Below are 22,879 nucleotides of genomic sequence, written 5' to 3'. Positions count from 1 at the left end.
GCATAGTTAGCCATTTATGGCAACCTTAATGAAGGGCTTGTCTTGTGCTGTATGTCTTCCTTAATTTTACTGACATGACACTGCTTTAAGAAACAAACAAAAAAATGACTCATAACACAATGTGCTGAATTAAATTGTTTTGTGCTGAAAATAACTGTATTTTAAAGTCTTTGTTATTCTACGTGCTTTTTAAGGACTCACAATTCATGAAGGCAAGGGCACATTGGTCTGATCAACATTAGAGCTGCGACGATTAATCGATTGGTCGTCTGCAATCAAATTTATCAACAGCTGTTTTTATAATCAATTAATCGGTTTGAGGAATGTTTTAAGAAAGAAAAGTCAAAGTTTTCTGATTCCAGCATCTTCAATGTGGAATTTTTTTACTCCTCTATGTCAGTAAACTGAATATCTGTGGGTTGTGGACAAAACAAGACACTGATTGATCATTTTCCCCATTTTCTGACGTTTTATGGACCAAACAATTAATCGATCTATGGAGAAGGTAATTAGTTACAGCTTTAATTAACTTACTCATCATGGTATGAGAAACCCAAAAAGCCAACGGAATGTTCCTATAGAGGAAAATAGCCTATTACCACAATCTTGTGTAAACATAATTCTATTAATATATTATGAGTCCACCTTCATTTATGTATATCATACCTAATAATATTTTCCATCCAAAAATCACGAGAATGTCCAAAAAAAAGTGGCCTCGTTGGTTCTTTAAACGCGTTTCATAACAGATTAAGATCTGTCGGGATAAGATCTTTCTTGCTGAAATGAACAATTAACATGCAAGTGACTCTAAATTCCCTTTCAAGTGATAATTAAGGTAATAAAAAGCTCTTATAAACTGACTCACTTTCATTCATTCAGCCACGGGGTTGGCTGTAGGAGCACAATCGGCTGAGTATGGATGATTTGCCCTTGATGAACCATCGCGAATGAAGCGTAAAATTGTGCCCTCTCCGCCCCAGTGCCATCACTCATGGGCTATATTCATATCCAAATTGCATTAATGTCATGTGTTAAAGCCCCCCCTCCTCTCGCCCCTTTTTGCAAACTTTTTTTTTCTTTTTTTCCCAGCTAATAAGCGACCTAACTCGTTCATGTCATCAGCATTTCACTTGGGAGAGGTCTTGAAGCCAGGAGATCTGGGTCCTCGGAGAAGACGGGTTTGTGTAACGCTCCTCAAACCTGAGGGGGAGTTTGGAGTGTTTGGTCAACGACAGTGGTTCCTGGAAAAGATCTGAATCGTTTTATAACCAAAGCCAGCTGCGGTCTGGTGTGCGCTGCAGTCTCTGCGTACATTTGTGTGTGTGTATGTTCATCTGTATGAGGTAAAGGGAGAGGAGGGGGTGTCTGCGCTTCCCTTTCCAAGAGAGAGAGAGAGGGAGAGAGACAGAGAAAGAGAGAGAGAGAGAGAGAAAAAAAGTTTCGTCTTTTTCTCCCCTTGACTCTTTTTTTAGGCATGAACGCCGAGACCTGCGTTTCATACAGCGATATGACATCCATGGATTCATATTATAGCCCCTCTGTAGCGCAAGGTAGGGATCACCAGACGGACCACTTTAGGACATTCCCAGCCGCTGACACCAAATACAGCCCCACTGCCTTCCTGCCCAACAAAGGTCAGGCTTACGGAGAAAAGTCCCGGAGCCCCTTCCAGCAGGAGTGCCAGTCATTGGATGCCGCCGCAGCTGGGCAAGGCACTTTCAGCAAATACCACCTCTTCATGCAGAGGTCCTCTTGCAAAACACCCCCCGAGGAGGGCAAACTGCACCAAGAGAGCGGACACAACGGAGCGCTCATCCCCTGCTATGGTGAGTGGAAAAAAAGCTGATTGAGTTACAGGTGTCCACTTGCCAAGGTGAGGCCAGCGCAGAGCGGACTCTCTGACGCAGCTTAAAGAGATGAATTATTAGGAAAATATCAGCAGACACATGTGATAAGAATGTTTTATCTGAGAGGTTGTGCGTTTGATGATATCATCTACCTGTGCAAGTCATTTCTAACATGTCAGTCATCGCTCGTGCTCCGCTTGCTCCCACAAAATCCGCTGATACAGCCAAAGCGGTTTGGAAGCGTCGATCGCAATTAATGGCACAGATGCGCAAACGGGCCACCGTGGTTCAGATCTGTGACACGTCGTGCCGTGTCTGATCCTGAATCCTGGTGACATCACGTTCAAACTTATTTCAACCGGTTCGGTGCTTTTAAAATAAACCTTTGTTTTGCTTTCTTCTCCCTGTAAGACAGGAAACCGCATATTTGTGCGTAAAAAAAAAAGAAACACTAGCAAGCCTTTCTCCGCAGCGGCAGCAGGACGCAGGACATCAGCTCGTAGTGGCACGGCCCTGCAGTTGTGTGCGTAACACAGTTAAGAAGAGGCATAATCTTCCTGACTATCAAATTGTCCCTTTGGCCATCAGAATTAAATTAGGGCGCATTTAATGCGATAATCTGCATTACAATCCTTAATATTGGAGCTGAGTCGGACAATTGGATTAACAGGTTTTCAGATGGCACAAATAGTGAGCTCCAAACTGATAATATTTTCATTTCATTGCTCTGCCTGATTGGTTCCAATTAGATTTAATTGCGTGGGGACGCTGTTGTAATGGGTGAATGATGAGGGTGTAAATAAAACTTTGACCCTCGTTAGACAGGCGGCCTCTTTGAAGCACCATTAATTCGTGGTTTGTTTGTTTTTTTCGCCTGAAAACCTTTATTTTATTTTATTATTATTATTATTTTTTTTACCTCAGCCTGAAATATACAAGACACCACAATGAAGAGCGGACGATGCAAAAAGAGGCGTAAAATGCTTTTGGTGAATTAAACGGTGGAGGAACTGAATTCAGCTGCTTTGCCCTCAGCTCTATCTCTGCTTGCTCAGAGAGGAGAACACACACACACACACACACACACACACACACACACACACACACACACACACACACACACACACACACACAGAGGATACTATTTGATATCAATTCAATATCATGATAGTACGCCCTCTGTATTTTAATCCAGATTCAGGGGTTCAGTTTTGGGCCTCAACTTGGAAAAAAAAAGAAGGCGACAGAAATCAGGAGACAAGCAAGCAAGCAAACAAAAAATGGGTTTTCAGAATTACTCGAGCTGCGGTGTAAATGCTGAGGAAATAAATGCATCATCATCATCATCATCATCATCATCATCATCATCATCATCAAATCTCTGGTGTCTTTCGGAGCTCAAAGATCAAACACGAATCCATTTTCATTAAATTCATTCGTGCGTCTTCAGTCAAAATCTCTTTTTTTGTTGGCCGAGTTGAAAACAGACTGTTTGAACGCTGAACTTTTGAGGTTCCGAGCACAATAGAAACATTCTGCTCTTGAATAAAGTCGCACAGCCCGAGGGCTCTCTCCGTCTGTCTCTCTACTACCTCTCTTTGCATATAAAATGTGTTCAATTTGTCGTGGATAGCTCAAACATCTGAATATAATCTGCTCAGGACCGTTGTTGCAAACGGGTGAATCAAAGAAGTCTTCAAAATAAGATCAGATTTTATAAAGAGAATTAAAAACAGTCTAAATGGTATATGTAATACATATGTTATATAATAATAATAATAATAATAATAATAATAATAATAATAATAATAATAATAATAATAATAATAATAATAATAATAATAATAATGGAGGGCCAGTGTCTTTTAGTCGTCGCTTTTACGCATGAGGCCATCGCTGTTTGCTCTTTGCTCGCCTGTCCGTCAGTATTACACTGAAACGTTTAGTGGAAGCAGTTAAAGGATGTTTTGACAGTTTCTGGAAATCGGCCTGCAGAAAAAAATACTTTTACAGCTCCAAATTGTCAAGAAGAGAGATCAATCTTTTCAAAAAGCGCATACCAGTCTTTTATAATCGCTGTTATGTTTTTATTACCTATTAACCTTAAAATAGATCCGGTAAATCCAGATGAAATAAACTTTTTATGTGATGTTGTAATTAAACCGCGGTTATTAGGCTGTGAGTAAATGAATTGTATGAAAATTTGGTCCAAACTATGAAGACAGAGCGAATTATTTTTTATTAAAAAATAAAATAATAATAATAAAATCCCTCCAATTCCTCCAGTGCATTTATTTTATTCTATTTGACGTTCAGCCTGGTTGCGCACGAAGGGTTGAGTTGAGTAAAATTACATAAAACTGAATCAAAAAATTTGACCTAATGCACACATTTGTTTTCATTTTAGTTGGCCTTTTAGTGCGAAACATGTCGGTGCAGGTTGTCAGGTTTACTCAAATTCTGTTCTTACAGCAAAGAGGCCTGAATATAATGACCGGATTCACAGTGAAGAAGGCAGGAAAAAACATCTCGGCGCAACAGACAAGAAGAGCTCTGGCATTAATGCGACTCAGATGTCAGCGTCTCTGTTTGCTTCCCCTCACAGCCAAACCTCCTTTAACTCCCCAGACTCGAATCTGGAGAGATTCTGTTTTGATATTTGTGGAATTTCTGTTTTTATCAGCTCATCTGCGACATATTTTTTCAAAGCGCAATTTAATTTCGTGTTGATGTGCGAAGAGATGGAGTCTTTAAAAAACAGATAGACATTAGTTGAGAGTGTTTTCCTTGCCACTCTCCCTGACTGGGGGTTCTAGTTAACCCATCTTTTTACTGACTTCTACTCTGACTGGACACAAATTGAATGCAGCAGTAAAATATGCTGAACTCACTAGCAGAGGAGAAAAATGATTCCTGATGTGTTTATTGGAAAATGCTGGTGTATTTCACTTCTTGCCTCATTCCTTGTATCAAACCTGTGTTTTACACAATCGGCGGGTCGTTTCAAATCGTCAGAGAGCGCCTTTGTTGTTATAATTTGTGGCTTGATCCATTCAGTCAAAGGTGATGTGATGACTGGTCTCAGAGCAGTCTGAAGTACAGGCTGCCAGCTGTAACTGAGAGGTTTTTTTTGGCCGATAGAAAACAGCATGTCTGTCTAATAAACATTTACATACATTAGAGTCACTGCAAACACTTTGATAATCATGTTGTTGCATGAAATCAACAAGGCAGCTCTGACAGCTTGACTGAGACTGAAGGAAAATGAGTGAGAAGAGGCGGACACACTGTTTGCAGGCTGCTTTACAGCAACATGCCAGAAGATATCAAAATGACAAACTAAAAAAAGAAACAGTGCCGGAATCAAAAAGTACTTTATCACAAGTAAAAGTCCTCAATTTAACATTTTTACACAACTAAAAGTAGAGTGATGTTATCAGCAAAATGTGCTTAATGTATCAAAGTAAGAGTAGTCATTATGTTGTGTTAGTACGTATATTTTTGTAGTTCATTAAAAATATTTTATAGGATGATCATATGTTTTGGATGTAAAATCTTAATCTGCAAAGTCGCTGGTAACGGCAGCCGCCAAATAAATGCAGTGAGGTAAAAAAGGGCAGTTTAGCTCTTAAATGTCGAAGATTAAAGTCACATAAAATGAAAATACTCAGGTGAGGTCAACGCCCCAAAATGATACTTAAGTTAAACACATGTGTTTGAGTGTAGAAAATTGTGCAGGCCACCAAACAATAAAAGATGTGTAAACTGATGCATTCACTGTATCAGTATAAAAATGGTCAAATGAAAAGGGACTTGTTGATTGGGAAAAACGGGGCCCTGAGGATGATTCAGCCAGCCACCTCACATTCTCAAAGCAGCCACCTACACGTCTTTGTGATCCTCCAGAGACAACACACTTCCTCTTTTGATGTGCCCGCGTCCTCTCTCAGTGTCTGAGGGCGCTGACCTTTAGCTCGGCCTCCCTGCCCTCGTCTGTTTGGAAGGCAGGGCGAGCTTCCTTGCACGCACGCTGCAGAGAAAATCCATTTGAAACCCCTCATCTGCAAGCCGAGCGCTGTGCAACATTTGGAATCCAGTTTTACACTGTGAACATTTAACTACAGCAGTAAGACAAAGGAAGTGACTTTGTTGTTGCATGGGTGTTGAATTGTAGGCTTAATTATAGTGGGATTGAGCCTTTCATCACTTTTTTGGTCTTTTACAGTGACTGATTTTTCAGTGTAATGACATCTTAGCACAAAGAACACACTGCTGGTGTAATTTGAAGACATAAAAGGCTGCAGTTTATTCCAGCTTAAACCATAATTTATCTTTTGGGCAAGGCGAGAATTCGATCCTGCTGCCCTGCAAGTGTAAATACTTCATTCCCTGCAGAAGCAGTTTAGGGGGCCGACTTTCAAGGTGTGATCGCACCGGCTCGTGAGATTTTGTCACCGCCATCTCCTGCCTTTGTGCTCCTTCACCATCTTTAACCCGGCACAACCATTTCAGCCTCTCGTAATGGCCGTCTGTGCTGATTGGTTCGAGCAGGGAGTAATGGGAACCAGCCATGCAGCCCAGACAAGTGAGGCACACTTCAGCGAGTCAATGACATGAGTGGAGGTGACAAGGACTCAGGATCATTTTACCATTTAGCTTAAAGCTTGGCAGGGCAATTTACATTAGACCCGCTTTGCCCGGCCGAGTGAGAGCAGTGGGGCAACGAGGCTCATGCAGTCCAGGACTTCCTTTGGTCTCTTTGTCACCGCGTCATGTAAACTGAACTCTGTGACAGAGAGCAAGCATGGGGGACTGCATCGAGACTGCACATCCCAGATTCTGTTTTAACCTGGTTTGTGTGGGACGAGTAAGGTGACCTTTTCACCGCTCGCACTTCACTTTAATTGATGCAGTTTAAATACTTATTTCATGTTTTCCTGGAAGGCCGAATCATTTGCTGTATATTCTAAACCGTAATGGCCGACTTTGAAAAACTGTCATTGTATCACCTCCTTGTGCACAGTCATGTGGCCTCACTGATGTGCCAAAAACCAGCATTTCTAAGATACTAAGCAGTCTCTGGGTTTCAGGAGATAAAAATTTTAATTAGGCGACTGGTTTTAGAAAATGTCACGGCTTAGTGCTTGCTCGACCACTTAAATCAAGATATTAATACTGCATATATTTCAATGAAAAATGCTCATAAATGCAGTAAAAATGGACTGCAGAAACAGCAGAAACACAGTTTGCAGCAGATTATGTGATACTGAGTTTTTAATATGCAGTTGGAGTGCACCAGTAGGCTTACAAAAAGACTTAATACATTATGCTCTGGCAGTAATTGTTTGCTTGTCTTAAAACTTTACTTCTGTATTCCCGTGGTGGGCAGACAGGCCTTAAGCCAGTGGTCATTTCATGGAGATTTGCTCGGTGACTGAACAGTTGTATTTCTGCCGTTCGTCGATCCTTATCCACACTTATGAACCTAAAAGACACAGACTTGTGATTCCAAAACACATTGTTAGCACTGCTGTGTTTCTTGGAAGATGGCTCTGGAAGTCTTTGGTTGCGCTTTGTGCTGTCAAACTGCTGTATGAATATTCAGATCTTCAGAATCCTCGGCAGGAAGATGTGACCGTGCATTTTGTGCAGCCGGTTTCCCGGCAAAGTATTTTTCATTTTATGTGAGTGCACACAAAAATGTACTCGAGCAAGTTTTTTCCCACTCGGATGGAATGTTCTTTTTCGATCAGACAACAAAAACATAAGATGAAGGAAATTCTGTTTTGCTCCAGCGTCTGAGAGAAACATTTGGAAGAGAGCTGGAGGGAGGGCGACGCAGAGGGGGAGAGCGCGAGGAAGACAAAGAGTGCGTGAGAGGTGATTTATCAGTCTTAGGCTTTATGGATTTGTTTTTTTCACAGTCTGTGAATTTTGCACAGCCTGCTGAGGTGGATCACTGCTCTGCTCAGTGAGCAGAGTTGAATTTCAAAGTGACTGGCTACCTATCACATGGTCACAAAAGAAAAGTTTTTGTTGAGAAAAAAAACTTTATGTGCTGATGTTTGCTGAGGTTCTGTCCGTGAGACACATCGACTGTTTCTGCAGCTTTACATGAAAATGCACTGAGTCTATGAGTGGTGTGTGTGTGTGTGCATGTGTGTGTATTGTCCCAAAAATGTTTTGATGAATGCACCTGACACCATACCAAGCAAGCACAGTGTCAAGCTATTCATAGTCTGTTATTTGTACTACCAAAAGAGACGAGGTTAGATTTCCAGAACAGAAGGTCAGACACACTTTAACTGCATCTTCAGCAGTGGGGATAGAAGCATTTAGATATACTTCACTAAAAGCCGCTATTATAGCTATTTTAATAAGAAGAGTGTATCAATGACAATGTGAGGGACTGGCCTACGGAGAATTATCACCTGAACCTGCATCTGCATCAGCTTTGCGAAGCTTTATAGTGAGTTTCGGCTCATACTACTGGTTTGTTTCACTCTCAGTGCTCTCGTAGTTTCTCTACTTGCACCAAACAGCAGACATAGTTAGCAGGTGAGTGCAATCAAGCATTTAGAGACAAATATTTCACCCAGGAGTTGGTGGGGACCAAAAATAGAGCTAAAAGAGGATGAATATTGCACTTACATTCATCGGGTATCCAGACGCACGACTCCAAGTGGAATATAATGTTGCTCAGTGACTGCTGGATGTGTAATAAACAGCCGTTTGCAGACAAGTTCATTATATCAACGTAATAATATGTCAGTGTTGCATTCACAGTCTGTTCAAGCTGCCCCCAAGTAGCCAAAAAAAATCAGTGATTGCAGGTTTTAAGTAAAAGTAGTAATGCCACAATATAAAAAAGACTTAGTACAAGTACAAGTCCTGCATTCTAAAGCTAAAAGTACAAAAGTATTATCAGCAAATGTACTTAAAATATCCAAAGTAAGTTATTTATGCATCAGAATGGACCCTGTCCGTGTTATAATATTAAACATTATTTTACTGGATAATTTCTTATCATCATCAATCATTCGTTTTGTATGTCAAATTTATAAAGTAACTCCTAACTATAGCTGTCACATAATTGTAGTGGATTACAAAAAAGTACAATATTTCCTGAAGTAGAAGTAGAAATATAGAAATAGAGTAGAAATATAATGTAGCTCTCAAATACAAGTACTTCAAAATTGTGCTTACGTACAGTAACTTTAGTGGTAAAACCAAAGAGCATCATAAATAACTTCATATATTACATGTATGATATCGTTCTTACCTTGGTTTGATTGTCCAGCTCACACAGCATCAGGCTTCAGTCTCTCAGCATCTCTGCAGCCAAGCTGTTCACAGCTCCATGTTACATCCCAATCCATATTTTAAGTCAGTAAAACAAATCTGCAAAAACACATATAAATAAATACCTTCCTCGCACGTTTCCTGTCCTCTGTTCTCTGCATTTAGTTTGACAAAGTGTTCTACTTTGTCTTTCCTTTTCTCTCTTTATCTGCACTGTTTCCATTTCCCTCGATTTCGGATATTTCTTTTTCAGTTAGAGCAACATGTTGTTAATCTCTCTCAGTCACAGCGTGGAGTGTAATTTATAGTGTTTCCTCTTAACACCGTGAGCTGACCCCAGTCATCCCAGTCAATAAAGAGAGAGGGAAGGTGCCCTGTCGCTTTACAACCAGTTAAATCACACTTTGATGTTGCCCCCTCGTTTTCAACCGTGAATTAATAGCTGTCCGCGCTGAATGTCTGACCCGCAAGAATGCCATTTTGCCACTAATACCCACGCGGGAAGTGCTTCACAATATCAAAAATGAGGCACGGTGGAACCTCTTAAATCCAGTTTATTTTGATTTCGATGTCAGTGCCAACAGAGGCACACTATGTTGCACACCATGCAAACTGTGTCGTTCTGCGCTGATCTGCACATCACTGCTCAGCTTGTTCTGAAGCGCTTTCTTTCTGCGTTTTTAATTCCTGCAGAGGTTCCTCTGAGCTCTGCACACAGAGCTGCAGACTCTCCTCTCCTCTCCGCTCACAGTAAATGGAGCAGATGCTGACTGCTGGAGCCACGGCAGTGAAAATAGAACATTCTGTGGTTGCAACTCACAACATTTTGCATGGCGTACTCATCTGAAAAGGGGTGGATTATTGTTGGGACGTAGTTGTGTTAAAACATGCAGAAGTGCAGGTGTAAGCTGAAACTGTCTTTTGTGTAATGAGGGGAAAAGCTAACTGAACGTTGAGTTTTTCACAGTCACTCCTTCCAGCCGCTTTCCACAGACATTGTGCGCTGACATGCTCGCAATAAGACTTTCTTATGTTCTTCGTACATATGGCGTTCCCTGCAGGAGGGCCCGCTGCTGCTCACCTTGGACAGCGTCGGCGAGCCTCACAGCTACAGCAGATCGCATGGATAACAAGCAGGACATTGTCACAATATCCCGCTCCTGCCAGAAAAACATCAGTGACATGCGATATAAACAATGGCCTTTGATCAGCGAGAGGCCTCGTGATTTCAAACAGCCTGACAGCTCTTCCCTTGTGGGGACTGTGGGTGCACGCCAGGGAAATATGATGAAATAACTAGAGAGTATTTATGCTCAGATAAAATACAATTGCTCCCTTCAAACCTAACAGGATATGTTAGTCATGGACAGCGAGGCGATGTTGCAGACGTTAGACCCCCAGCAAGCTGCCTGCCACCGAAACACGGCCCCTCAGCCCCAGTCCATTTTGAGCACGTTAGGTCAAACATCTGAGGAGCCAGCAGTGCTCAATGAATCTTGCAGGGCTGAAATGCATCTGGTCCGATACATGTTTCTTCAGTCCCGTACAGTGCAGACCGTATGGCGCAGCAGGTTTTATTATCTTCTTGTAAGGCTGAATGAAATAAAATCAGTACGGCCTCGATGTTCATATACATGCACAGCTCTGCTCTGCAAGACTGTGGGTCATTAACAGACCTGAGAATCAAACCTCAAAACTATTTTGGTACCCACTGAAATGAGTCTGTATCAAAAACCATCAAATACTGACAGTTGGCATCAATTGCTCTAAATTTTTAGAAAGTGTTATTTCTGATCAGTACTGAAAATCTGGTGCTGGTGCTGGTATCAAAAGCATTCAGAAACATCCAGCTCCAACCAGAAGCAGTTTATAACTATTATTAATTATTATCTATTTTACAACGAAGAAAATTCTGTTTCAACATTGAATGTAAAACAAAGCACAAAATAACTCTGCAAAGCACAAGTTGGAGCTTAAATACCCGAATAGAGAAAAATAACATCAGTACAGCAAGTCCATGATGCTGGGTCTCTGCATGCACACCTCAAAAGAAAACAGGGTCAAAGGTCAAAGAATGACAACAAAATCGAAGCCCCAAAATATAACGATGAACAAACATATACTTACAAATAACAACAAAATGTGTACAGATGTGTTAAAGAGGTGTTTGGTAAAATATTCATCACTGACATGCGCACCTCAGATCAGGCCAAAACAATGTATTTGTAGCGTCAGTCCTCTTCTAATGGAGAAAGGCCACAACCTTTTGACCTTTTTACACATTCTCGACTTTTATAAAGATGCACTTGAACTACACACTTTTGTGCTCGAGTCTGTGAGAGAGAAAATGATGTGACAACCTACCCGCTCACCTTGCAGCACATTACCCAACATGGCTGCAAGCTGAGGGTCATTGGGTGCGTGTGTGTTGGGGGGGGGTGAATCTTCTGTGCTGACTGGAACTGCACACTTAGCTCACACGAGCACACACACCTCCTGGTTCTAACCTGACAAATCGCTGGACGGCCAGATGAGCAGAGACGTGCTCGATCCTGAAAATAACTTCACCTCAGATAGTGTTGAGGAGCAGGAAGGTGCAGCGCTGCGCGTCGCCGCTAGACCGAGCCAGAGAGAGACGGCACGCAGGCCTCGTCGAGCAGCCTGAAACCAAACGCTCTCAACTATTACATCCTGCGCGGGATGTGTGTATAAAGCGGATAGTTCAGTGAAGGGCAGGAGCAGGGTGAAGAGAGCTGCCAGCTTAGACAAGAACACTGGCAGGGACACGGCTGTGGAAATTTATGATCAGAGAGCTGCCTGAGGTTTTACAGTTAAGCTGCAGCCATGAAGAAAGCAAGTGTGTGTGTGACGGAGGGAGAGAGAGAGAGTACAAAGGGTCTTTCTTTTTGTTGTGTGTTTTTTTTTTTTGTTACTAATGACTCCCAAGCAAATTAGCTGCAACAGTCTTACTGCCAGGTGATTGACCTCATCCACAAGCAGGACTGATAAGCAGAGTCTGAGTGAAGGAGAGAGCGCGTGTGGGTTTGTGTGCGCATGTCGGCGCAGAGGGTGTGGGTGGTTGGGGAGGGTATGCTGTAAAAAAGATGCAACTTTTTGTCAGTCTCAAATTATGGCCAGGGTGTCTCTTTCCACAGCACATCAGAGAATGATCTACGCACTACAACTGGATGCTGTGAGCAGCCAGTGATCCGGGCCATCCACTACACAGGCACATAAACACACTGACACACACACTCCATCACGCCAAGAGATTTCACAACTGTCGCGCAATTTCCTCACAAAGAGCGAGAAATTGCTTTGTTCCACCCTATCAAACCCCATGAATTATTGCACTGATCCTACAGATAAATCACAAGTTATGAATAAGCTGCCAGAGGCAAGTGACTGAATATTAGAGCTGAGTAGAAAAGAGGCTCGTTAGAAATATTTTCTTAATCTGTTTGCTTTCTGAAGGTTTTAACAAAATGAATAATGTTTGTCCCAGGTGGCCATGATGAAAATATAACTAATTTATGACAAAAATCAGCCTAGAAAGGTGAAAAAAGAGCAGAGAGAAAGTCCTCTCTCAGCATTTGACTTATGCATACACATTTTATGAATTAAAAGCGGTTGTATTCCTCTGCTAAAGCTCCATGTCCCAGAAGCTTTTTAATGACAAATGTTGCATTATAGATGGAGAGTTTTGCAAAAAGATGGTTTTAATATTTTGAACGAGAGTTGAGGATCTTTGAAGTCTCAATATGAACAGCTTCCCCCGTGTGTTTAATCTTATTCATCTGGAAAATGCACACACGACTTAAATCGTTTAACTCTGTATTGCAGCCTAAATCCTGAACCTTCGTGTAGTTTTATATACTGTACAACGTGACAGATTGTGACTTTTAGCCAAGTTCTAACACTCTTTCTTGCTCAACATTACAGTCTTCATACTTACCTTTATTTTCATGTTCATCTTAAGTTAGAAGGTAACACACAAGATGTGTTTTTCTTATAAAATTATAAAAATATGAACCTCTTTTAACAGTCCCTCCTGTGTTTGCAGGTAAAGACAGTTCAGGTCTGACAGATTCTGACTTGGCCCCAGACTCCGACCCACCTGGAATGGACACCGGCTACCTGACTGTGAAGGATCAGGGTGTGAAGGCGGCCTCTGACAGGCCGCCAGGCACAGATTTGTCAAGCCCTCTGGACAAGGGCGATGGCAGCGAAAGCAACAAGGGCAAGAAGAGGCGCAACCGCACCACCTTTACAAGCTACCAGCTGGAAGAGCTGGAGAAGGTTTTCCAGAAGACGCACTATCCAGACGTTTACGCCCGGGAGCAGCTGGCACTGAGGACTGACCTGACTGAAGCCCGTGTGCAGGTAACGCAGCAGGCTCACCAACAGAATCTCATATACAGCGAAAGAGCAAAACAATAGGAAAACTCCAGCTGATTGACACATAAAAGGAAACACAAATCAACATTATCAGTGTCCCAATAACAGACAGGGGTTTGTTTAAAAAGTTACAATTGTCTAATCATGGCAGAAACTTCATGCAACAACATGCCTGTTCTGTCAATCAGTAAAAAAGGGCTCGTCGTCACAGCAGAGCAGGCGATGTTTAAACAACACAACCTCGTGGATCCTTCAACATCTGCAGCTCTGCACAGATAACGTCACTCACAGAACAACATGAGAGATTTATCTGGTAATGTGGGAGTTGAGGGGAGAGAGTTGGGGAGTGGGAGCTAACAGAGGCCAGGGGGCCCATGGGGCTGAGGTTTGAGCTGCCTGGGCCTCATATGTGCAGATTTAGGAGAGCAGACTTTCATCAACATATGAGGAGACATGTTTGACTCTGCTGCTTGTCGGTCGTGTCTGTGGCCTTTTTCTTTGTACCTGCAGCCGGTTGGTTTCCTGAATTTGTGAGTTCAGATCTGCTGGTATTAGTTGAGCCTGAGGCGTACAGCACATCTCTGACTGAACCCTTCAGGTGACCTTCTGGCCTGATTTACATACAATCAGGTCATGACTGCTGTAATGCAATCCAACATTCCAGCATCGGTGAACAGAGAAAGAGATCTCCACCATTTCTGCACATATGTGGGGTGTGTGTGTATGTGTGTGTGTGTGTGCACCGTGGACTACCAAAGCCCCTGGATTTTCTGTGTTTTTCTTTCATTACCATCCTGTTCAGACAAGAATGTGTCCCTGCTGTGATGTCCAGGGTAGGTGCGAAACCCTTCCCATGAGCTTTGAGCAAGTCAGCGGCTGATATTTCAAGCCATGTCTGAATTTTGAGCATTTCTGAGGCAGATGACGTATTCCAGGTTTTGCTAAAATGAATGCAAAGATACATTATCCTGGCTTTTGCCACACAAGGGGTGAGATGAGAGCTCGATTAAAACCAATCTTTAACACGGCGAGCTGGAGCGGTGACCAGAAAGGCTTCGCAGTGAAACACAGGAAGTCTGTGTAGCCGCAGGGTTATAACTCAACCCTGAGGCTCCGAGGGTATGCTGCTCTGCTCTGCTCTGCAGCTCACACTATCACAGACCTGCCTGCTTCAGATGGATGCAGTTTTACAGCCCTCGGCTCTCCCAGCGGCCCTCTTAAACACTCAACTTAAAAAGATAAAAGACACGAGATGCCTAGTCTGTCAGAGGACAGGGCTCTGTACGCTATTCAGGTCATTCACACGCAAAAGGACTCACAGCTCATGAATTTTGGGTCTGGAGTGGAAAAAAATGTTAAGAAAAAAACCCTAGAAGCCTTAACTTTTAAAATTTACAAGCATTTTTGTGCTAAAAAACCAAAAAAATGTCTAAAGTATGTGTGGTTGATTCTGAGGAGGGTGATATTACACCTCACTGTCTGATGGTTCCCACACAACAAAACAAGCGACTTTCAGTTAGAAAAACGTCAGGGTCTGGAGTTGTTTGCTTTTTCAGTCTCAGTCTTTCAAAGGGAGAAAGTAAGTTCAGCTCTGAGTCATATGCACTGCAGATACATGGGAAGGTCAGGGGTCAAAGGTCGGGGTTCCAACAACATCAAATTTCTCAGATTTTGCCGTTCTGTCAGCCCAGAGAGCTCAAAGAGCCGAGATCTCATCGGAGCTCACCAGGCAAACACAGGTGTCCACATGAGTTCACAGATCCACACAGTTGACAGAGGAGGGAACAACAGGAAAGCCTGATTTGACTGATCAGGAAGGAGGCAGTGGTTCCTTCAAAAACAGGGTCAGTCCAGCGTCAAGACAAAAAAAAGGTCAAACACATAAAAACAGCTTTTAAACCAAAAATACTTTCATGCTTGCTTTGCTATAATAAAGTATTATTCTAAGCGAGGGATTAAATTGGTGATTGATTGATCAGCTTATGAACAGAATAAAAATCGTCTGTTTTTTGATCATCAGCTAATCATTGAAGTCATTGTACAAACAGTCCCTGGTCTCAGCTTCTTAATTAAGAGGATTTGTTGTATTTATTTGTGATACTAAACAGAACATTATGACGACATCACTTTGACTTTAGGAAATTGTTGTGGCCATTTTTGAATATTTTCGGACATTTGAGACTAATCAATTAATCAAGATATCAGTTGTCAGTGTAATCAGTAATGAAGTAATCTTCAGGCTTATTCTAGTGACAGAATAATAATATATAGTTGTTCCCATGAAGAATGTGGATGAAATGTGTAATGTTTGAGCTGTAGGTGAGTCTTGGAAATGAAAATAAAGACAATCAAGCTGCACCACGTAAATCTTTTTGTTTCCTGGACCTGCCTTTAACTGACATGGGAAATAAGACATTATGTGGTGGAGGATTTTGCAGAAAATAGAACAAACTTCTATTTAATGAACAACAACAGCGGTCAGAAGTGTTTCCATGATATTATTAGTGCTTTGAGGGTGTTGGAAAACTGAAACCAGGCTCAGCCTTGGATTTCTTTTTACTTTGGTATGGAAGCGGACATGAGTGACAGCAGAGGCGGGTTATCAATCCTCTGAGCCGGTCTCTCACTTCAAAGTGTTTTCAGCCCCATACAGCTCTCCTGCTGGGGCTAGTATGGCATTTCTCTGCTCTTTCTCTCTGGGGCTGTAACATAAATAAAGCCTCATTGAAAGTCCACCAGCTACTTAAGCTGTCATGGTCTTTACCAATTACTGTCACGACGTGGTGTGTGCAACACAAAAATATGTTCTCCCTGTATAATAGCCAACAGACTTGGCACAAAGCAGGCAGACGGCAGATGAGAGCTCTAAATTGGGATGCAGAGATACCGTACAAGCATCTTTTTATGTAAAATAATCATGAAGCAACTTTTTTTTTCTAAGAGGAACACAATGATCCAGTAGATCCTGAGTGAGACAGCGCAAAAGAAGATGTATGATAACATGAAGGAAAGGATTACATCCTCCGGTCTGTGTGCTTCTTTAACTTAGGAGGAGACAGCATCTGAAAGCCAGGAGCTTCAGGCTTCAGGAAATTAAAAAGAAAAATGCAAACAAACCCCAGTTATAATCCCATCTCACTTTTCAATTTCCCATATTGCCTCCTTAGATTTATGACGAAGTGTGCGAGCAAAGAGCAGATACGTGAAATAAGAGAAATCATAAGAGAGACAAGACAGACAGGCAAGGCTTTCTGTTGTGAAACGTGTGTGATAATCAGTCCGGTCAGGCAGAAACAATCAGATAGTCAAGACTTGTATAACAAAGCATTAAATTTTGACATTGAGCACGCCTGGTCGAAAGCCCGTCAGAGACGAATCCATTTGGAGTACTTTCACACACCCTGATGGTCATTCAAACACAGTAACACATTCAATAAACAACAGTGTCAGATTTAAATGTCAAAGATGATTACAGCAAACATTAGTCAGGAGAAAAAGTCCTGCTCTTGTCAGGCAGCAAATAAGCAAAAGTGAGGAGGATGAGATCTGTTTACATTTTGTTTTGAGGAGCTAAGAGAAGTGAAGGTTGCAGCACTGTTTTCCCCTTCCCCTTTTTCCTCACATTTCCCAGTGTCTTCGCTCCCTCAGCTCAGCCTGCAGACTCGCATCTATGCCACTTCTGTGCTCTGTAAGAAAAGACGTTTGCATTTCTGATGAGCTGCAGACCTGGAGGCAGGACTGCATGGGACCATTTTAAAGGGAAACTTAGATTTTTATCTGCAGAAACTATTTCCTTGAGATTTGGGGGAAACTTCCTGTTAAAGGGGTTTAGCTGCATGAGTGACTTCACTTCAGTTTCCCTTCTTTAAAAATAAAAAATAAAAAATAAAAAATGTAAAACCTCACCTTGACTCGAGACCAAGACTGGATACTCTGCTAGATGAAAGCGAGGATTCCTTGTTCTCTCAGACAAAACGATCCTGCCAGTTTTATGACGTTCAGACATTTCGTCTCTGCAGGTGTGGTTCCAGAACCGAAGGGCAAAATGGAGGAAAAGGGAGCGTTTTGGTCAAATGCAGCAGGTCCGAACACATTTCTCAACAGCTTATGAGCTGCCTCTTCTGACGCGTCCTGAGAACTACGCACAGGTACGGAATGAACACATTTTTTAGCCCATTAACTCCAAATCACACGTATTGTTCTATGTGAATCGGCTTGACTGTTTGTACATTTTTACTCTGATTCCTGCCTGCCGGGTTTCAGTTCTACTTGCAGCCTGGGAATTAGTTTGACATTTTGGGACATATGCTTATTCTCTGTCTCGCCAAGAGTTAATCGATACCACTGTCATGTTTGTACCCTTAATATGAAGGTGGAGTCAGCAGGTAATTAGCTTAGCTTAGCATTAAGTAGTAGACAGGGGGAAGAGCTAGTCTGGCTCTGTGCAGAGGTAAAGAAGTCTGCCTACAAGCACCTCTGAGGCTCACTAATTGACCCTTAATACATTTTTTTCCTAATCCATACAAAAACCAAAGTGTGACCAAATCTGAAACACTTGCTACACATACATACAGGGCTTTTTGGCAGCTAACTGTTTCTGAACGCACCAATACGGAAGGTTTTCAAATCCCTTTCTGCTCATAATTGCATTACATAAGGCCAAGCAAATACTCACCGTCATGGATTGCTTTTCTAAAGCAAGATTCAAGGCGAAGTTGTGATTCTTGTGTACTGAAACCAAATGGAAACTGATGGCTTGAGAGCCAGGAAATCCATCTTAAGATCTTACCAGCAGTAATTTAGTGTATACAAGTTGTAGTTGATGTACTTGAAAGCCAGTCAGTGTTTTAATTTCTGTCAGGAGGCATCAGACAATTAATGAGCTCAGAAAAGAGGGTTATATAATAAGAGAGGAGCCAGTGGGGTAAATATTCTCTCAACACTGTTAATTTCCTGTCAATGTTTCAGATTCAGAACCCTTCCTGGATCGGTGGCAGCAGCGCAGCATCCCCCGTGCCGGGCTGCGTTGTGCCCTGCGACACTGTGACTCCCTGCATGACGCCTCACCCCCACTCTGCCAGCGGGGTGTCTGATTTTCTGGGCGTGCCGAGCCCTGGAGGTCACATGGGACAGGCTCACATGGGCAGTCTGTTTGGAGGATCTCCCGGCATGCCCACAGGCATCAACACGTACGATCTCAACATGGACCCTGACCGCAAGTCCTCCAGTATCGCCGCTTTGCGCATGAAGGCCAAAGAGCACAGTGCAGCCATTTCTTGGGCCACATGATGTGTTGATACCTGCTGGATGGGGGACCTTGTCGACCCCTGAAGAGTCTACGCCAACCCTACTTGGGGTTAGGGGGCACTAGAATCGAAAACTCTAAAGGCAACAGTGACTACCTTCATAAATGTTGCAATAAAATAATTATGCAAATACACAGATGGGTAAAGATTACTCAAAGAGAAAACAACAAGAGATTTGGCGAGATATGTGTCGTGGCGCTGCCATGTTTCTCAACCCCTCTGGTGGGAGAAAGCAGCCACAGTGGGAGAGTGTGGAAAGCCTGGTGGGAGGTGATGCTGTACTGTATAGGATGAGTTGCAGTGTTGTATACTGATGATAGGTGAAGGAAAATGTTAGGAAGAAGTTTAATCATTTCAAACAAATCCATGCACTTATTTGCTAAAATACAGGAAATTCTGTTTGTACAGTGCTTTCAGTGTCATTGCGGTGGTCTGTTCAGGTGCTGTTTTATTCCTACCTTATTATTTAAATTTTGAGTGTTGTTTTTTTTCCCTCCAGTCATTTTTTTTATGCAAGCATCCTTAAAAAAAAACTGAAATTCAAGTTTAGTCGTCATATGCCATGTACATATTATTCTAAGGCGATCTTTATCAGCCGTAGCACATGCAAAAGTCACACTGCTATGATAGTGCCACAGAAAACTGTTTATTTCCAGCATATCTGTCACATTATGAAGCTTCTCAGATTCAATACAAACATTTCAGTCGCTAAAAAGGTTAGAAGTGGTTCTAACCCTCCAGTGTTTAAAAGCCAAACAGATGAGATGTGGTTTGTTTTCGTGCGGTCAGGGTGAGAGATCCACCTGCCGCACTGACTCAGCCTGCTGATGGCCAGAGAGAGGAAGGGATGGAGGAGGAAGTGGTATGTGGGAGTACGAGAGGGGCACAGCAGGCCTGCTGCTCTCAGGGCTGAAGAGCCTGGGAGCGCCAGCCTCCAAACAGAGCCAGCTCTGTTTTCAGGAGGACAGACTCCAAGTGGACATGACTGTGCCCTTTGCATTTCCAGTCTCAGGAGTTTCAGAGAGAGAAGTGCCTACTAGTCAGTCATTCGGCCAGAAATAACACCGAAACCAGCAGCAGCCACCTTTGAAACAGAGGAGGCTGGTGGAGATTACACAGAGTGTGTTGACACGTTCAAACACTGACAGGATGTCAGTGTTCAAAAGCCTTTTTCTGGACTTTAACACGCCTGTGTTTGGCTGCCACAGCCCACTGCTAAACGGTCATGAAGCAGCTCAGGCACAACTGATATTGCATTTCTTTCGCTCGTTATTTCTGCCTAAACCAAACAAAGGAATCCATCAACCAGATTGATGCAGAGCGACCACTGTTGTTTTCAGTGAGGGTTTAACTGCATCTCAACTGGAGGTGACACATTGGACAACTGAGAAAATATCAGCTACAACCTCTACCTTCACCCTACGACAGAAACATGCTTCTGTTCATCACATACACATCGAACATATCTTTGAATGACGCTAGACGACAGGATGTTAGTGAGTGAGGCAATAGTAATAGTCAAGCCAATTTCTATGGGAATGATGTTACAGTTGAGGTACTAGCAAAGCATTGTCCTGGGCCCCAAAACTCCCAGATTTGCAGTGTGTCCGTTGTTTTTTTGGTTATTTGATTTGATTTGTCTGTGAATGTGCAACGCCATGGCACAATAACAACTGGGTCCTGGATTATTTTATAATCTGTGGCCTTATCTTGTAAAGATCTAGTTCTAAAAACCTTATTTTTTTTTAGATTTATATCACCCTCTCGTGGTGTATAATCTGAGATAAAGTGTTTAATTAAATTACTGTACAACAAACAGACCTGACCTGAAAGATCAGGGAGTATTCCAGTTTACCTGTACTCGTTGGTGTCTGGCTCTCTGGGCAAAATGTCATGAAGTTGCTTGATACTGAGCTGTGTGCACTGGCCTTAATGGAGGCAGCATGGGCCCAACAGTAAGTGTCAACCCAAAATATGTTCATCCTGCCATGGTTAGAGATAGAAATGGTATCATACTCTGCAGGAACTGTCCCACAGTTTCAGTGTGGAGGTGTGGATCAGGTTTGAAGTTTTAGCCCAGCCTCATTAGTTTTGTTTTGTTTTGTTTTTTTTGAAAATATCTGATCAGGACCTGTTTTAGTAAAACCACTAACTTGTCAGGATGAAGCTTTGAAAGGAAGCGTGTTTCCTGTCTCCACTCTGGCTCCAGCCTTTACCCCCTGTTTACTTCTTTCTAGGTTTGGAACAGTATGTCTGTTTGTTTGTGTCTCTGCGGAAAGAGAAGAGGAGGGGGCAAGGTTCAACTGAGCTGGAAGCAGCCAGAGATGAGCACCACCTCTCTGAGCCCAAATCATTTCCTTATATCCATAATCCTCCTATCATAGTCAATAACAACCCTTGTTTCCCCTGGCGACTGCCTCCTCCAGTGACAGAAATAGCAGATGAGGTTTACTGATGAGGTTGAGCATGTTCTTCCTTTGTTTCCACGGCCTGATTTAGGCCTTAAGCATAACAAAGGCTTTGGTGGTTTTGAAAGGCAAACCTGATACCTTGTCGTACACCTCAGGCGGAGCAACCATCGCGAATTCCCTAAACTGAAGCACATTCACTGTCCTTCTGGGCAGGTACGAGAAGCGGGATGCGGGCTATAACCTGTCAGCAGAGCAGATCACCCGAGTCCTCCTTATTACATCCAGTTTCACTCCGGCCTAAATCTAAGGCATATGCATAATTCTGACTATAGAGAGCATATCTCAAAACTGAGAAGGTCTCCTTGCAAATGCGGACATGGGGCCCCCTGTGCTCTAGCTGAGGGGTTGGACGGAGGGCGAACCGTGAGGGCGTCTGCTGTGTTCCGGTGTTCTGGGAAAAGGACAGTGCACACAGCTGCGCTCAGGGGGTAAATGCAAAACAAACATGCCTCACACATGCTTCCCCCTCAGCTGTCATGGCTCTGCTTTCAAAGATTCTCCCCCCTCCTCACGACCCACCTCCATACACATTACACTGCGCCTCTCCCTTTTGCTCACTTTCACTGCGTCCACCGGCTCAAAGCTGCAGTCCCCCACGGCAGGTTCCGAGGCACAGCCGCACGACCAGCCCGGGAAGGCTTTTTAATTAACACGGAGCCATGTGGAGGCTGTGGACTGCAGGATTGTGTGTCCGGACAGACAGGACCGTCTGTCTTCTAGTTGGTTTAATGTTGACCGTTCTTCTGCACAGTGCGCACAGACATGCTGGCATTCAGTAGCTCAGGTTTACACAATACTGTTTTCACTCTTTTCTGCATATTTAAGCTTCATTATTCTTGGATTGAAACATCTCCAGCAACGTCCAACAATCACACAAGGATTGTTAATGTAAGATTAGCTTTACCTAAAATGCTTCGTCCTCCTGTATGCTGCATTACCCATCATCCACTTTTCTCATTTTCTAATACTACTGAAGTCAGGCAATCAGTATAGGAGTAAATATGATAAATATGTGTGTTGATGTGTGCATGTACATTTTTGTGCATGCAAAATGGATTGAAGTGTTATAAGACTCTCGGAAATGTTACTAATTAGATGTTGTGTTTTATTTTGTGAGACAATTTATCGAGTATTTGAGTGTACGACTTTTTTTTTCATTTGGCGGTACATGGTAAAATTGTATTTCCAGAGTTGTGTTGGTACATTTCTTTTCTTGATATGTAATTCTTATGAGTTTCAAAAGGTTTTTTTTTTCCAAGTTTTTGTGGCTTTAAGCGGTCTTTTGAAATGAGTGTATGAATTTACTCATGCTTGTTACATTTTGTGTGTGATTAAAGTACAATAAGTTATTGCACTTCTATTCAGAATCAATATCTGTCATTTAATTTGTTATGAAATGCAATGCACGCCTAACAAGGTTTACACAGCAAAAGCCACAGTGTATAAAGGATAGAATTTCTTGCAAGGTAATGGTGATTCCTTGTGAAACCACTGTAGCCACACAGTGCAGAGAAAATCTATTCTCTGGGTATTTAAAGGTCACTCCCTGGTT

The 22,879-nt window shown here is 42.6% G+C and overlaps 1 protein-coding gene across 1 annotated transcript; it reads left to right on the top strand.

Annotated features, from left to right (window-relative positions):
- The first annotated feature begins 1,477 nt into the window (after nt 1-1,477).
- On the top strand, nt 1,478-18,839 carry alx4a (ALX homeobox 4a). Its single transcript, XM_070968565.1, has 4 exons — nt 1,478-1,829; nt 16,896-16,914; nt 17,590-17,698; nt 18,519-18,839. The coding sequence occupies exons 1-4, from the start codon at nt 1,478-1,480 to the stop codon at nt 18,837-18,839; spliced, it is 801 nt and encodes a 266-aa protein (XP_070824666.1).
- Nucleotides 18,840-22,879: the final 4,040 nt, after the last annotated feature.

The sequence above is a fragment of the Chaetodon trifascialis genome, chromosome 1 (assembly GCF_039877785.1).
Source record: "Chaetodon trifascialis isolate fChaTrf1 chromosome 1, fChaTrf1.hap1, whole genome shotgun sequence".
Classification (NCBI taxonomy): domain Eukaryota; kingdom Metazoa; phylum Chordata; class Actinopteri; order Chaetodontiformes; family Chaetodontidae; genus Chaetodon; species Chaetodon trifascialis.
The sequence above is the reverse complement of the archived record's forward strand: the minus strand, read 5'-3'. Positions and strand labels throughout refer to the sequence as shown.

Bases quoted from the DNA above. Each gene is read 5' to 3' on its own strand.
- alx4a (XM_070968565.1), top strand. From the start codon at position 1,478: ATGAACGCCGAGACCTGCGTTTCATACAGCGATATGACATCCATGGAT. The intron at 17,699-18,518 runs GTACGGAATGAA...TCAATGTTTCAG, and splicing joins GTCCTGAGAACTACGCACAG to ATTCAGAACCCTTCCTGGAT.